This window comes from Chlorella variabilis (assembly GCF_000147415.1).
Source record: "Chlorella variabilis unplaced genomic scaffold CHLNCscaffold_7, whole genome shotgun sequence".
NCBI lineage: Eukaryota > Viridiplantae > Chlorophyta > Trebouxiophyceae > Chlorellales > Chlorellaceae > Chlorella > Chlorella variabilis.
This window is the reverse complement of record NW_005435081.1, coordinates 281,051-296,417: the sequence shown is the minus strand read 5'-3', so window position 1 is coordinate 296,417 and position 15,367 is coordinate 281,051. Positions and strand designations below refer to the sequence as shown.

General features: G+C 67.3%; 4 protein-coding genes across 4 annotated transcripts; 3 read left to right on the top strand and 1 right to left on the bottom strand.

Moving 5' to 3' along the window:
* Positions 1–2,902: 2,902 nt before the first annotated feature.
* On the top strand, positions 2,903–4,025 carry CHLNCDRAFT_51499 (hypothetical protein; the record flags this gene model as incomplete). The annotated part of the gene is made up of 3 exons (XM_005848767.1): positions 2,903–3,028; positions 3,404–3,592; positions 3,819–4,025. The coding sequence occupies 3 exons, from the start codon at positions 2,903–2,905 to the stop codon at positions 4,023–4,025; spliced, it is 522 nt and encodes a 173-aa protein (XP_005848829.1).
* Positions 4,026–5,160: 1,135 nt separating this feature from the next.
* On the top strand, positions 5,161–9,300 carry CHLNCDRAFT_57473 (hypothetical protein; the record flags this gene model as incomplete). The annotated part of the gene is made up of 11 exons (XM_005848766.1): positions 5,161–5,320; positions 5,482–5,572; positions 5,735–5,868; positions 6,220–6,359; positions 6,594–6,670; positions 6,993–7,174; positions 7,467–7,628; positions 7,808–7,893; positions 8,135–8,292; positions 8,539–8,601; positions 8,826–9,300. 11 exons carry the CDS (start codon positions 5,161–5,163, stop codon positions 9,001–9,003), a joined length of 1,431 nt encoding a protein of 476 aa, XP_005848828.1. The 3' UTR covers positions 9,004–9,300.
* Positions 9,301–9,615: 315 nt separating this feature from the next.
* CHLNCDRAFT_144139 (hypothetical protein) lies at positions 9,616–12,419 on the bottom strand (the record flags this gene model as incomplete). The annotated part of the gene is made up of 7 exons (XM_005848563.1): positions 9,616–10,049; positions 10,184–10,370; positions 10,659–10,820; positions 11,026–11,195; positions 11,383–11,601; positions 11,800–11,910; positions 12,116–12,419. The coding sequence occupies 7 exons, from the start codon at positions 12,417–12,419 to the stop codon at positions 9,616–9,618; spliced, it is 1,587 nt and encodes a 528-aa protein (XP_005848625.1).
* Positions 12,420–12,956: 537 nt separating this feature from the next.
* CHLNCDRAFT_144138 (hypothetical protein) lies at positions 12,957–14,874 on the top strand (the record flags this gene model as incomplete). The annotated part of the gene is made up of 7 exons (XM_005848765.1): positions 12,957–12,962; positions 13,138–13,308; positions 13,414–13,515; positions 13,685–13,743; positions 13,856–14,042; positions 14,338–14,406; positions 14,527–14,874. 7 exons carry the CDS (start codon positions 12,957–12,959, stop codon positions 14,872–14,874), a joined length of 942 nt encoding a protein of 313 aa, XP_005848827.1.
* Between the last annotated feature and the right edge of the window lie 493 nt (positions 14,875–15,367).

Genomic DNA, 15,367 nt, shown 5'->3' with positions numbered 1-15,367 from the left:
GGGGGTGCTGTGGCGGCTGGCCGGTCCAAGGGCGGGGCGGCTGCGCAGCGCCGCGGCCGCCACCAGCAGCAGGCCAAGTGCGGCTGTGCACAGCACGGTCCCATGGCCGGCTGGCATGGTGCAGCGGTCAGGGCAGCAGCCCGGGAACAGGGTGCAGCAGTGAGTCGGTCAAGGTTGCTCCCAGGGCTGCCTTGTGGTTGTTGGGGGTGTAGGATGAAATGTAGGGAGAAATGTTGCGCTCTAGGGCAGCTCGCCTGAAGGCTGAACTGGCGGCGCAGCGGACGTGTCGGCGGTGCTCACTTTTTGCCAGCGCCTATCTTGCGGCCTCCGTCACCACGCCCATCGCCATGGCACAGCAGAATAGTTCCTCAGCGCGCAGCGAGCACCGGCAATTGGCGGCCTCCACAATCCCCTGCCCAGCAACTGGAGGGCTGGCAGGGAGGGCTATAGCAGCAGCGCAGGGGCCGCTTGCAGCCCCCGAGAGGCGGCAAGAGGCGCCTCCCGTCGACCCGCTCCCGCCCCCCAATGGCGGCAGTGCCAGCGAGGCAGCAGGCGCTCGTCAACCTCCAGACGACACGCTTTCTGAACAGAGCTGCAGCAGCAGCAGCGGGGCGGCAGGTGCAGAGCAGCACCAGCGCTTCCAAGCCAGGGAAGGGGCAGCCGCACAGCAACCTCGAGACGACCCTCGCCCTGACCAGAGCAGCAGCAGCAGCGAGATGGTGGTCGCAGAGGAGCCACCCTGCTGCCAGGTACATACATGATTGGCCCCCCCACTTTTCTTACTCTATTATTAATCCCGGTGCTCAGGCAACCAGCGGCTGTGCCTTGCCCTGTCCTGCCTGCAGGTGTGCTGGGGCGAGGGCTACGGCCCGGCAGGGCTGTTCGACTGGCTGCTGTCCCCTTGCGGCACCCCCGGCTGCGGCCTGGCTCACGCCAGGTAATGCGGGCCAGGGCGGGCCAAACCCGCTCCTCTCCCGGCCGCAGCCGCTGCCACAGTCCAATTTGCTGCTCTTTGCCATCGCCGCTGCTGCCTCCCCGTCTCCTGAGCCCTTGCGCCAGGGCAGCACTGCCGCATGGCCGCTCCCGCCAAGGTGCCACTGTCACTGCCTGTGTGCTGCAGCTGCATGATGGCCTGGCAGCTGCAGCGAGTGCGGCAGGGGCAGCGCCCGCACAGCTGCGCCATCTGCCGCAACCCCGTGTGGCTGCCCGAGGTGGGGGCCCAGCCAGCCTGCCGCCGCCGACAGCTTGGGCAAGGCGGCGCTGCGCCCGGCCGCGGTGCTTGCGTAGGGATGGTGCGGCAGTGACGCACGGGCCTGCATGCCCGCAGGCGCAGGCTTGTTGCTCAGCCCGCACCCCACCCACCCGCGCATGCGCCTGCAGGTGTGCCAGTATGAGGCGGTGGCGGCGGGCATCGTACCCCGCTGGCAGGCGCGCTGGCTGCTTGGCATCCAGCTGCCGCTGGGGCGCGCGCCACGGCAGGCACGGGGCAACCTGTTTGCGCGGCGGCAGTACCTGATGGCTGCTGCGGCGGCGGCGGCGGCGGCTGCCGCGCTGCTGGCGATGGCGGTGGGGCGAGGCGACGGCGGAGAGCAGGGTGGCATTCTGAGCTGGATGGCAGAGCTGCTGAGCCTGGAGGGGGAGCTGCAGCGCTTTGATGTCGTGGACACCGCGGGCTTTGCAATCTAGCTGGAAGAGGTGTGACTAGATTGTGGTCGTCACAAGATCGTGATGCATCGTCACATAGTGTGACAGCAGAACAGCTCCCCTGCCACCCCAATTCCCAATTCCCAACCCACAAATTTTGCTTTTTCGAACGATCGAATCAATCAAAGCGCGCCCGCGGATATTCAAACAGCTGCAGATATTTTCATATCAGCAGACTGACTTTTCACCCACCTGTCACAGATTTTCCCTCGCCCGTTCGGTTTTTTGCCGACAGCTGGCTAGCAGCCAGACTATATAAGGAGCCTCGATGCCCTGACAAGATCATCTTTTCTCTCCCTTTGTGCTGGAGTGCCCCTGTGTAATAACAGGCGCCCGCCGCCCCAGCCCCGCCCGAAGGAGAAGGATCCTGCCGCTGCGACCAGCGCTCGGCAGTCACCCCAGCGCTCTCACGAGGCTTCCCGCTCTCACACAAAGACAAAACAGGCCGGCCGGAACCTTCTGGACCCGCGCCGCCTTTTTGCACCACACATAGCCCTTGCCCCGGCGGCGGCGGCATCCGAAATGTCACCCAGCACCCCATCCCAGCCAGTCAACGCGCACCATCCATCTCTTCTGCAGCGGACCTGCTCCGTAGCGTACCCAGACGCATTGTTCTTGCACGCTTGAGCAGCTGGGGACGCTCGGAGGGGCAGCCCGGCTGCTTGTACCTTGACCGATTACAGCTGACCCCTCCCCTGGGCAATGTGAATGAGAAGAGGCCTTTGTGATGATCGTGGCACGGTGCAGTCGCGGAAGGGAGGGACAGGGGCAGCGTCTGCATGGCATGTCTGTGCCAGGTGCTCGCCATGCGCACCCTCCGCTGCCACAGTTAAAACATTGATCGAGCAGCATCCACCATGCCGTTTGGCAATCAGAAACTGCCCGCAAGCAAGGGAGAGGCTCCGGTCGACGGAGCCCCCACCCCGGCCCTCCTGCTCCCCCACAGCGCCTGCCATGCCCAGGATTGTCTCCACAGCGACCTACGAGTCGATTGCATGCGCTACAGAAGCCGCTGCATTTGTGCAAATGTCTGACAGCAGCACCAAGGTCCCGACCGACCAAAGCATAAAAGGACCGGCTGTCGAAATCGCTGCTATTCTGTCCATCTTTGCATCTCTCCGGCCCAGCACCGGTCCCCCTCGCTTCTGCCACCTCCTCCCCCACCCTCCTGCCCGTCCACCCTCCCCACATCCCCAACATGCTGTCCACCCCCGCCGCCCTTGTGCGGTCCATCCTCGCCGGCCTGGTGCTCCTCGTCGCCACTGTGGATGCATACAGCGGTGTGGGCACGGCCTATGGCCGCGACGGCGGCCGTGGCTCCGGGGTGAGTTGGGAGGAGATGTTGCTGCACGGGGGCTGGTCAGCCCAACCCTCCCCCTTGCGCTCGCCCTGCTGCTCGCCTCCCCTGCCTGACACCAATCAGGGGGTGCCAAATTGCTGCTCCGGCCCATCGCGGGAGCCGCCCAGCCTGATAGCTGTCTGTCTGTCACTGTACTGGAGGCGTCGCCAGCGCAGCCAGTCTGCCTCCACCTGCCGCCGCGGGCACTGCCACCCTCAATCCAGCCCCTGGCCTCTTGCCTCCCAAACATTGTCCCGGCCCTGGCGAGGCACCCCTTGCCCACGCTGCGCATCCCACATCCCGCACCACACTGACCGCCGCCCTCCACCCCCGCCCCCGCCCCACCCCCGTCCCCTGCAGGCCTGCGGCATCGGCGGCAACCTGGGCCACTGGGAGAACTATTACGCCGCCATGAATGGCGCCCAGTACGGCGGGTCGTGCGGCAAGTGCCTCAAAGTGTGCGGCGCCGGCGGCTGCACCGTGGTCATGGTCGTGGACATGTGCCCCTCCCAGTACTGCGGCCACGGCTCGGTCGACATGAGCAGCCGGGTGAGCGCCCCGCCCGCCGCCGCCGCCCGCCCGCCCGCCAGCCAGCCGCCGGCGCAGCAGCCAGCGCCCAGCGCAGCGCCGCGCAGCAGGGCCGGCTGGCAGGCCGGCTGGCCGTGCTGGCTGGTGGCAGGCCGGCCGGCCCAGCGCCTGCGGCCCTTCGGCGCTTCCATGTCCCCACTGCCTCCTCGCCCTGCTCACCAGCCCGCCTGCCCGCCACCTGCTGCAGGCGCTCAAGGAGAGCACCGGCTACGACTGGGACAGGAAGCCCATCAGCTGGAGCTTTACCAGCTGCGGTGGCGGCGGCGGCGGCGGCGGCGGCAGCTCCTACTCCAACAGCGGCGGCAGCAGCAAGAAGCTGAAGAAGTGCCTGAAGAAGTGCAAGGGCGGCCGGAAGGGCAAGAGCTGCCGCAAGTACTGCAACAAGAAGTACTGAGCAGTACCCGCCGCTGATGGGAGCTCGTGGTGCGGCAGGCCCAGCCCTGCCCCACGCTCAGGCGCCCTGCCCACCCCTTCCTCGAGCTAACCACCTTCTTTCAGGACGCCCCCCCCTGCCCCTCGGGCCGTCCCTTCATCGTTCCTATTGATTGTTGTCGTCCCGACACCCCCCTGTGCTGCCACCATCCCTCGGACTCTGTCTCTCTCGCGTGCGAGTTACGCTGTCTTGTCTCCTCACTTTGATTCTTTTCCTCGACTGCCTTCATTAGCTTGCCTGGGCCGCCTTTGCCATAGAGCCCAGGCCACAGCACCCATTCATGCTCATGCCCCGCACTTGCGCCACCTTCTGGCACCCGTGGCCCTTCCCGCAGTTTCATGACCCGCACCGCACCACCCCTCTGCCCCCGTGGCTCTCTTCCCCGGCTCTCTCCCCATGTGTGCCTGTACTGCACTGCCGGTGACGCCCGCCCCACTGCTGCTGCCTCCGTCCACTTGTCCCGTGACGCGCATCAGCAACCGTGCCCCGCCTGCTGCTGCTGTCGGCCATTGCCTCATGGAGCAACGGACCCGCCACCCGGCCGCAGGCCCGCGGTCTCACTCCTCTGCCGCTGCTGTGTGTGTGACACTTCTATCCCTCGTGCACTGCTTCACTGCCAACACAACACATGATGTCGCTGGCTGGTGCCTGCCAAAAAATACGTGCTGTAAAGCAACATGCCGCAAGCTAGTCAAGCGGTGCAGGTGCAGTGGGGGGGCCTTTGCCTTTGTGGAGCAGATCAGCCAAGCAATTGGCCGGGACGAGCTGCAGGTGGGCTGCTTGCTGACCAGGACAGCAGCAGGAGCCAGGTAGCCTCTTTCAGAAGCCCTGCCACATGCCGTCTGACCCACTACCCGCAACTTGAGGGGCCGCCTACCGCTTCCCACGCGAGTTATGGATCGGCAGGATTCCAATGCACGCTCCGCTGCACCGATTGGGGCCTTCCAGAGCGCGCGGCAGCAACTAGAAAGGGTGCCTAGAAAGGGGTCCAGCGTGGCGGTGGCTATAGCAGCGAGGCTGTCCATGTTGCAGCCATCGCGCCGCGCGACGATCGGCCCAGCGTGTGCCCATGCCGCTCAGATAGCACACAGGCCATATGTTTGGCTTGGATGGCTTCGGGGCCAGGGCCAGCGCTCCTCAGCTGGATTTCAAGTTCTCAGACGATGCAGAGGTCTACGAGCGGGAGCTGGACCGGCTGACCACCGGCCAGGGGCCGGTGTCCTTCGAGCTAGAGACAGCAGAGCACCGCCCAGCGGGTACGCCGCCGCCGCTCGCACGGTGCTGCTTCCAGCATGGGCGCAGGGAGCGCTATCTGGCGTAATACTGCTGCCTTACGCTGCTACTTGCACTGCCTCCTACTGCCGCCTCCACCTGCTGTACTCCACCACCGCCTGCGGCCGCCACCGCCCGCCTGCAGCCAGCTGGCACCACGCCGCTTTCCACACCGTCACGGCCGTGGTGGGGGCGGGCGTGCTGGGACTGCCTCACGCCTTCAGCTTCTTGGGCTGGTGAGTGGCGAGTGCAGGCACAGGCGGGGCCGGCCAGGCCTCTGGGCGCACACCACACAAAGCATGCGACAAGGCAGGCAGGCAGGCAGGCAGGTGCAGCCCGCCGCCGGCCCCATCTGCCCCACCTGCCGCCGCCGCCCGCTGCTGGCCCGCCTGGCGCAGGGCCGCGGGCCTGCTGCTGCTCACCCTGCTGTGCGGCTTCAGCATCTACACGTCATACCTGCTGGCAGCGCTGCACGAGGCGCCAGGGGGCGAGCGGCTCAACACCTACCGCGAGATGGGTGCCGCCATCCTTGGTGGGTGCTGGTGGGCAGGTGCTGCACATGTATGCTTGGCCTGGGGCTTGGGCAGGGGTGGCCTGTCGTTCGTGTGTGGCGGCTGGGCTTCAAGGGTGGCGCCGGGGCCGCCACCTATGCTGTGTGCTAGGTATTGGGGCTGGTGGGCAGAAGGCGCGGCCATCCTGTCCTGCCGCCGCCGCCGCCGTGCCGCTGCTCGGTTGCCGCCGTCCCTACGTTTCGGGGTCCGGCGGCCGGCGGCTGGCCGCAGCCCCTGCCTCCCCCACTCCCCACCGCAGCTCCTCCCAACCGTAGCCGGGGCCACACACCGCCGCCGCCTGCTCCCCTCCCCTCCCGCTGCTGCCGCCGCAGGCGCGCAGCGCGGCAAGCTGGCTGTAGCCACCGTGCAATATACGCTGATGGCGGGCCTGTGTATCACTTACTCCGTTACGGCCGGGCAGAGCCTGAAGGGCGTCGCCAGCGAGGAGTGCGACGGCAAGGACTGCCAGGAGGTAGGTGCAGGAGAGTGTGGGGAGCATGTGGCCGGGGCTCGGGAGGCGGGCCCAGACGGCGTCACGCCTGGCTGGCGCGCGGCCGGCCTGCTGCTGCTCTTGCGGCGGCCCGCAGGCAGCCAGGCCCTTCGCAAGCCGCCTCTTGCTGCACCCGGTTTGGGATGCGCGCCACGTTGCAGCGGCGCTAACCACCCCGCCCTGCCGCGCCGCGCCGGGTGCCTGCGTGCGGTGCAGGGCATGGGTGTGTGGATCGTGGCTTTCGGTGCCGTGCAGCTGCTGCTCAGCCAGGTGCCCGACTTCCACTCGCTCTGGTGAGCGCCGCCGCCGCTCCACCCCACCTGCGCTCGCTGCTGCGTCCCCGACGCGCTGCCAATGCTCCCGCCCGTCCGGCCTAACCGACCTGACTTGACCTGACATGCCACCAATACATCCACCACCACCACCACACACACATACACACATACACACAAACACTCACACTCACACTCTCACACTCACACTCACACTCACACTCACACTCACACTCACACTCACACTCACACTCACACTCACACTCACACTCACACTCACACTCACACTCACACTCACACTCTCACTCTCACACTCACACTGTCACAGTCTGTCACCCTGCAGGTGGATCTCCCTGCTGGGGGCCGTCATGAGCTGCGGCTACTGCTCCATCGCCATCGCCATGAGCGGGGCGCACGCGGCGGCCCACGGCCCCTCCACCGACCTGCGCCACGAGGGGCTGTCCACAGCGGACCGCGTGTTTGGGGTGTTCAACGCGCTGGGAGGGGTGGCCTTCACCTTTGGAGGTGGGTGCGGCTGTGGGTGTGTGGGTGTGGTGGTGTGTGGCGCGGTGGTGTGTGAAGTGTGGTGGGCGCAGGGCTTGCAGTGGGGTGGGGTGCGGGCGCGGCGACGGGCAGCCTGCATGCCCGCGGGCTGCCTCGCTGCCGCATGTTATGTTATTGTATACAAACATGTGTGCCGCCTCACCCCCAGCGGATGCGCGGGCCCCGCCCTGCTCACCCCCTGTGGCTCGTCTTGCGCCCACCCCGCCCCGCCCCCAGACCCCGCCTCCCTTCCCTGTGCTCTCCTGCCCCGCAGGCCAGGCTGTGCTGCCAGAGATCCAAGCCACCCTGGCCCGGCCGCCGCCCACGGTGCAGACGATGATGCGGGGCCTCACCCTGTCGTATGTAGTCGTCATCCTGGCCTATTATGGGGTGGCCGTGACGGGGTATGCAGCCTTTGGGGCGGGCGTGGGCGCAGGTGGGTTGCTGTGGGCGGGCGGGGTCGGGTGGGGTGGGGCGGGGTGGGATGGGGACCCATGCCCTGGCCGCCGGCGGGGCTCTCGCGCTCGCACTCTCCCAAACGCACCAACGCATGTACACCCCACCCCCGGCCTTCCCCACCATGGCGCCCCCTCCCCGCACGTGCACGCCACGCAGACGTGCTGCTGAACCTGAAGGAGCCTGCGGGGCTGATGGCGGCGGCAAACCTGATGGTGGTGCTGCACGTGGCGGCGGCGTGGCAGGTGGGCCCGGCGTGGAGGGCTCCAGCTTAAGCTGGCCCAGGCGCGGGGCAGGCTGCTGGGACAAGCCACACGCTGGTGCCTTCCCCCGGGGCGGCCAGGCTGCCCTGGGACAAGCCACCCTCTGGTGCCTGCTGCCTGCTCCTGCCCACCCTGGCACCGCCCTGGCACCGCCCCGACGAGTCGCGCCTTGCCCTCTGCCCGTGGCCCGCCCCCTCTGCCCCCTCCACCCTCCTCCTGCCAGGTCTTTGCCATGCCCATCTTTGACGCCGTGGAGACCGCCATCCGGCGGGCCATGCGCTCGCCGCCGCGCCCGCTGGCCATGCGGCTGTGCGTGCGCTCCGCGTACGTGGCGGCCGTCACGCTGGTGGCCTGCCTGCTGCCCTTCTTCGGAGAGCTGATGTGAGCGGGCGGGCCTGAGCAGGGAGGCGGGGCGGCGTCTGTTGTGGGGCAGCAGCTCCGCGCGCCGCGCCGGCTGGCGCTCGTTGTGGCCGTGGGCGCGTCCTTTCGCGGGCGGACAGCGTTTCTGCGCTGCGGCTGGGCTGCCAGCTCAGCGGCTTGCTGTGTTGGAGGGGGGCACATCCCGCTTCCCATGCACACTCGCTACCGTCCCCTCCCTGCCTGCCCGCCCGCCTGCCCTGCTTGCAGGGGCCTGATTTCGAGCATCGGGCTCGTGCGCGCCATGGCGCCTGCTTGCTTGGCTGGCTGGCAGTGCAAGCGTGTGGCTGCAACTGCCGCCGCCTGCCCCATTCATGCCTGTTGTGTGGCCTGCCGTGGAAAGAAAGCAGCTGGGCCTGCTGCACCCTGGCCTGTGCTCTCCTGCATCCCGCGCCCACACACACCAGCACTGGTCCCCTTGGCTGACGTGACCCCACTGTGTTCATGCTGAGCATGCTCTGTGCTTTCCTCCTGCCACCCCTGCCACCCCACCGCAGGCCCATCACCTTCATCCTGCCGCCCATCATGTGGATCAAGGCGCGGGCGCCCACGGGCGCCGAGCTGGCCCTGAACCTCGTCATCGCCGCCTCCTGCTCCCTCATCGCCCTGCTGTCGCTCATAGGCAGCGCCCGCAACATCGCCGTGCTGGCGGGCGAGTTTTCCCTCTTCAACTGATCGCCCAGCTGGGCGGGGCCCGCTTTGCTGGCCTGCTCCGCCTGCCCTCGCTCCCCCGGCTGCCTCCAGCTGCCTCCAGCTGCCGGCCAGCAAGGCTTTCACCTTTCAGCTGAGCGTGCCCCTTCTGTTGCGTGCTGGCCGTCCCCAGCTGCCGTCACCGCCATCCAGACCTGCTTGTGAACACTGTTTGGTGGGCTTGATTTCATATCTTATTCTGCTTTTCGTCCCTGCTCTCAGCTCCCAGCTGCCCTCTGCCGTTTATCCCTTTGATACTGCCGTTTACAATAAGCATGCCGCAATGCAAGTGCCAAGGAACTGCAAGCCGGCTGGGAGCGTGCCGCAATTTGCAGCACAGGCATTGTCAGGTGGCTGGCTGGCTGGCAGAGGCTCTGCCGGCCACAGAAAAGCGGATGAGGAGGCGTGATCAAACGGCAACGTGCAGTATGAGTGGTATCGGTACGAATCCTGAGGAGCGGCTGTGGTACAGCACAGCAGTAATTGTTGTATCGGGCATTTGCAAGAGATACTGAGCAAAATGTGTACGGAAGTGGGGCATGTCACGGAATGCACGTACGCCTTTAAGCCAGCAGGCCATAGGCGCCTACAGGGCAGCTAGAACAGCCTGCGCAGCAGGCGCCTGCGACCCGCCGAGGAGGTCTGGGCAGCTAGAGGCTCCTCCTTCTCCTCGCCCAGCCGCACCTCCAGCGGTGCGGCCGCCTCCGCCGCCTCGCCGCTCTCCCCGGCCGCTGGCTCCTCGCCCGCTGCATTTGCGTTTGCGCCCGCCGTCGCGGCCTTGCCGGCCGCGCTGCCGCCCGCCGCCGCGCCCTCGCCCGCGGCATCCTTGCCAGCCGCGGCCTCGTCAGCCACGGAGCCGCCTGCCGCAGCGCCCCCCTCCTCCTCCTCCGCGGCGCCAAAGTCGGGCGCTTCCAGACCGTTTATGGTCAGCGCCGTAAGGTTAAAGTCCGGTACCGTGTACCGCTCCAACAGCTCAGGCAGGTCAGCCTTGCCGCCAGACTCCAGCCACTTGAGGCAGACGGTCAGGTAGTCTGCAGGGCGGGGCCGGGGAAGGGGAGGCAGGAGGGCAGGCAGGCGGTCGGATGGCGGCCAGCCAGGCCTGCGTGCACAGCTTGGCGTAGCGTAACTGTGCACAGCAGCGCAGCGCACGCTTGCGCCCCAGCACACAAGCCGCGACGCCTGGCAGCTGCGGGCTCGCCTGACACTGCGTCGTGGCGGGCGTAGGCGACGTTGAGGGCCTGCTGGATGCCGCACTGCCGGTACGACAGGCTGAGGGTGGGGCTGTCGTCGGCCAGCCAGGGCAGCAGGGCCTTGAGCTTGGTGTCCCAGTTGAAGGCGGGGGAGGTAGTGTTCTGCGCGGGAGAGGGGGCCGTGGAGCGTGTGTGCGTGCGTGTGTGTGTGTGTTTCGGCGTGCGGTGGTGTTGTGGTGGTGTGGGGTGTTAGTGCTGAGGGCCAGGTGGCCGGTGGCGGGTGATGCGCGAGGAGGCTGCTTCGGGCGGAGAGGCAGGCAGGCAGGGGGGCGGGAGGGCAGGCAGGCAGGCGCGGCGCGGCGCTCCGCTGCCGCGGCGTCGGCCCGCCCAGCCCCCGCCAGCTCACCGCCAGCTCAGCGCCAGCTCAGCGCCAGCTCACCGCCACCTCACCTTGCGCACGTTCCTGTTGCGCTCCGGGTCGCCGAGCAGCCAGCCGTCTGCATCCAGCATGCCGATGTAAGTCATGCCCTCCACAATCCACCGGCTCTGCTGCTGCGTGATGGCCGGGATGCGGTCGGAGAAGAAGGTGGGCACGACGGGGCGCGGGCCGGACTGCAGGGCGGCATGGGGGCGAGGGGGTGGGGGGTGGTAGTGGCAGGGGGCGTGGTGTGGTGAGTGACACATGCAGCTGGCGAGGAGAGAGGCGCAGGCGCAGCGGCAGCAGCCTGGTCGCAGGACGATGATGGACAGTGCCCGCTTCCGGCATGCAGCGGCCGGCGGGCAGTACGACGAATACAGGCGGTACGGTGCGCCGCACCGTGATGACGTCGGCGGGCACGCCGCCGTCCCGCAGAAACTCCACCACCCCCGGCGCGTCCAGCCGGCTGTTGCCGCCCGTCATCACCACAAAGATGGTGGGCGGGAAGCCGCGGTACCGCAGCTTCCCATCATCGTCGGCGGCGCCAAAGTCGGTGGGCACAGATTCCTCTGCGGAAGGGAGGGGACAGGTGGGAGGGGGCAGGCAGGCCGGCAGGCAGTGGGGCAGGGAGGCGCGAGGTCTGGCAGGCCAGAGAACGGCAACCCAGGCTGGAGGCATGGCGGCACGGCAGCCGCATGCGGCGGCCCGGCTGCCGCGCCGCAGCCGCAAGGGCGGGACCGCGGCCCGGGTGCTCACCCGAGATGACGCCGCTGGCGCGCGGCACCCACTCGCCCTCGCCCGCCGCCTCCGCCTCCTTCTCCAGCGCCACAGCCAGCTTGAGGGCCAGCGTGCCGCCGCTGGAGACGCCCAGCAGCAGCAGGGGCTTCTCCTTCAGGCCCTGCGCCGTCAGAAACTCCCTGAGCAGCAGCCTGACGGTGGGCTGGTCGTTGCCGGCGTGCTTCAGCCTGCCCGAGCCTGCACGCAGCCCAGAGCGGCCCAGCACAGCCCCGCGGCTGTCAGGCCGCTGGCTGGCCTGCCCCCGGCGCATGCCCCACACGGCTTGCCCGGTGCCGTTCCTGCAAGGCCTGGCAGCACGGTGACTCCTCCTTCTGCGCCACGGCGGCGACGACGGCGGCGGCCTGGGCGCGCCTCCTTCCCTGACACCCCACCCACCTCTGTCGGATGAGGACCAGCAGAGGTGGCGGAAGTCGAGTGGGTCCAGCGCCAGCACAGCGTAGCCCAGCGCCAGCGCCTGCTTCGTCTGCGACACGTGCTCCGGGAAGCCTGCGGCGCGGCGCGGCGGCCAGGCAGGCGGCATTGAAATGGTGGTGGCCAGGGCCAGGAGGCGCGCAAGGGATGCTGGCCGCCCGCAGGCCGTACGTACCCCTGCTGGTGCTGCCTGGTGCTGCCTGGCGCTGCCCGAGGCATCCCATGCGCCGCTGTCCCCGTCCCCAAAGCAAGCCGACTCAAAAGAACATAAGCTGCTCACCCAGGCACTCCTCACAGGTGTCGGGGTTCCAGGGGAAGAAGGCTTTGGAGGCGCGGCCGCAGCCGTGGAAGATGACGAGCGTGCCGATCGGGTCGGGCGGGATTTGGTAGTAATGCATGCGCCCGAACTTAGGCCACCGCTGCGGCTTCAGGCCCCGGTTGGTGGGCGCGTCGGCCACGGCCATGAAGGGCAGCAGGGCCGGGTCGGTGGTTGCGGTGGTAGCGTTTTCGGCCGCCGTCGCCGCGGGGCACGCGGCCGCAGCCGCCAGCGCCGCCGTCAGCAGCGCCCAGGCCGCGGCGCGCATGGCTGGGGTGGGCGGATGCAGGGTGCGCTGAGTAGCGTGCCGCTGAATTCGTTTGCCCGCGGTTGAAAGCGGATCTGGGCGGCCGAATCACACGCCGCACTACCAGGCGGCGCGCATTGCCTGGGCCATCCTGAAACGCGCTCAGGAAAGGGGGTTCGAGCATGGTGCGGCGCGAGGCATCAGGTTTAGAGAGTGAGCGCCGCATGGCGCGCCAGCTGGCGCTCCCGCTGCGCCCGGCAAATAATTGGAAACTGCCCAGCAAATTGGAAACTGCTTGGATTCTGGACTGGATCACTCTTGGCGTCTGCCTGATCACAGCATCAACGTTTCCCCATGCCTTGCGCTCCCTGGCCCATGGCTCGGCCTCGGGACGCTTGGCAGGTCTGACGTCGCTGGCAGTGATGGCAGCACGCCTGGCTAACACTGCGGTTGAATGCAGGGCTGGAGCTCTCTGACTGGCTGCTTATCATACCTTGCTTTTCAGTCAATTACAACCACTGCAAACATCAGAAAGCACTGCCAAGCACGGCGGCGAGCATGCAGGTAGAAAGTTGCAAGATCTCCCCGTGCTGCTGCTGCCAGCCTCCCCTCTCCTCCACTTTCTCTAGATTAGAGGATGCCACTCAGGCTGCTGCACGCTCTCCCCCTGACTCTCCTACTCGTGCTGCTGCTGGCAGCCCGGGCCGCTGGGCAGACCCCCCGACTGCTCTCCAACCAGGTCTACAGCTCTGGAACCGTGGGGGCAGGCTCAGCAGCGGTGCTGGCGCCTCGTGTGGTGCTTGGAGGGGCTCGCTTGGGGGAAGTGCAGTCAGCAAGCCCAGAGGAGTGCGCAGAGCGATGCAGGGAGGACGCAGAGTGCAGCTGGTTCAACGCCTGTGGCTCCCCGCAGGTGGGAGTGGGAGCGGCGCGGTGGTCCGAGGTTGCCGCCGCCGACCGCCGCCATCCCCGCCCTTCAGGATGGCAGCAGCCCTCTTCACCTGCCCTGTGCATGCAGGGCTGCAACGTGGGAGAGGGGCCGCCACTGGGCTTCCAGCAGTGCAGCCTGCTGGCTGCCAACGACAGCGTGGTGCCAGTGGTCCTGAGCAAGGGCGACGACGTGGGGACCACGGCAGGCAAGAGCACGGCAGAGACTCTTCTTCACACACATCCCTGAATCTTCTGCCAGCCAAAGCCGATAACGATGGTTCCCTGCGGTCCCGCATGCAGGTTTCCCGCTGCGGCACAGGCCCCGCACCTTCCCAGGCTTTACCAGCGTGCCCAGCCAGGGCTTCAGCGGTGACTACTCCTGCCCTGGCTCCGTGCTGCCCACGCAGTGCGCATTCAGGTGGGCCCTCTTGAATTGAGAGCCAGGATGCATTGCAATTTCAACAGCTCAGGAGCAGCGCAGTGCAGCCGGCGCCTCGATAGGATAGGGTACCGTGCCTGCTTTCTTGCAGGACCGCGGCTCAGGCAGCGGTGGTCTGCATGAACACGCTCGCTTGCCGTACCGTAGTGGTGTATCTCGATGGCATTGATGGGCAGTCGGGCGAGCTCGCCGTGCTCAAGTCTGCCAGCCTGGGATCTGTGAGCAGCTTTGTGGCTCCCTCCGTCTACTCCATCACCCGCCAGGACAACCGCCCCGTGGTGAGCGCAGGGGCGGGTGCACGACGAAAGACAATGATCCCATTTCATTCCCGCTCATGCCAGCTGGCAGCATCTGCGGTGCCTCAGCCTGTCGCTCGCACAGCGTTGGTCACGGCGCCAGTCATGTGCCTTCCCGCTGGCCTTCTTTCCACACTCGCTCCTCGCCCCGTAGACCGCCACCCACCTTGCTTGTTGCTTGTGTGGGCTTAAAGTCTGGTAAAGCAAGAACTAGCTTGCAACATAGACTCCCCGCCTTTACAACGATGACGGAAGAGCCATCCTGCCATCCCTGGAGGAGACAGCCAGCAACACTTCCTGGCTGGGCTGCTTTGTGGGGCGGAACGCGGCAATGGATGGCGTGCAGGTGGGCCAGCGAGGCAATGCCCGACCAACAGTGCTGTAGCATGCTGACCAAGAAAGCAGTGCTGCATGCTGGATGCTGCTACTGAATTGTGAGCCCAGCCTGGCGCTCCCTCCGGTGCAGGTGGCCACAGTGCAGCAGCCGACGCCAGAGGCCTGCTGCCGCGCCTGCCGCACCTGGAACAGCAGCGCAGGCGGCCCCGCAGCCAGCGGCAGCCCCAGTCCACTCAACGCCACCCCCAGTGTGTGCAATGTGTGGAACCACTGCTCCAATCCAGGCGGCTGCCGGCTCACCACAGATGATGGCGCTGAGCTGGCGCTGCCTGAGGGCGGCTGCGGGCTGCGCTTCCAAGAGCTGGTGCAGCCCGCTGTTGCCTATCCCGCAGCCCTGATAGCAAAGGGCCCCAATGTGCCCTTCTCAGCTGGAGGGCCCATCGTCACCTCAGCACCACAGGTGGGTGCATCGTGGTAGGCGCTCCTGCTGCCGCCAGTACCCAGGACTGGCACAGTCGCACTGAGCGCTGTTGGGGCTGCACTTTGCAGGTTCCAGGCTACACGCTGCTGCCAGGCCGCGGCCTGTTCTCCTTTGGGCGCTACAACTGCTCGGGATCGCTCAGGTGGCTGCTAACCCTCGCCGCCTTGTGCGCGATGTGCTTTCTGGTTTCCGTACTTATCCATTCCATGCACTCTGATCAGCCGCCAACTTCGCTGCCGGCGCATGCAGGCCCGAGGTTACCCTGTGTTACAGTCACCCCGCTATGATAGGCCGCGTGAGCAGACCTTGGGCAGGGGGCACACGTGATCAAGGGGCATCAAGAGAGGGGGTGGACCATGGAGCACCCTCTCCATGGCTCCGACCACCCTCCCCCCAGCTGAGCGTCCCAGGGTCACCCCACCCTGGCCCCGCTCCCCGTCCTGCCGGACACGCAACCCCCACAACGTGGTGGGGGACGTGGGGATCCTTA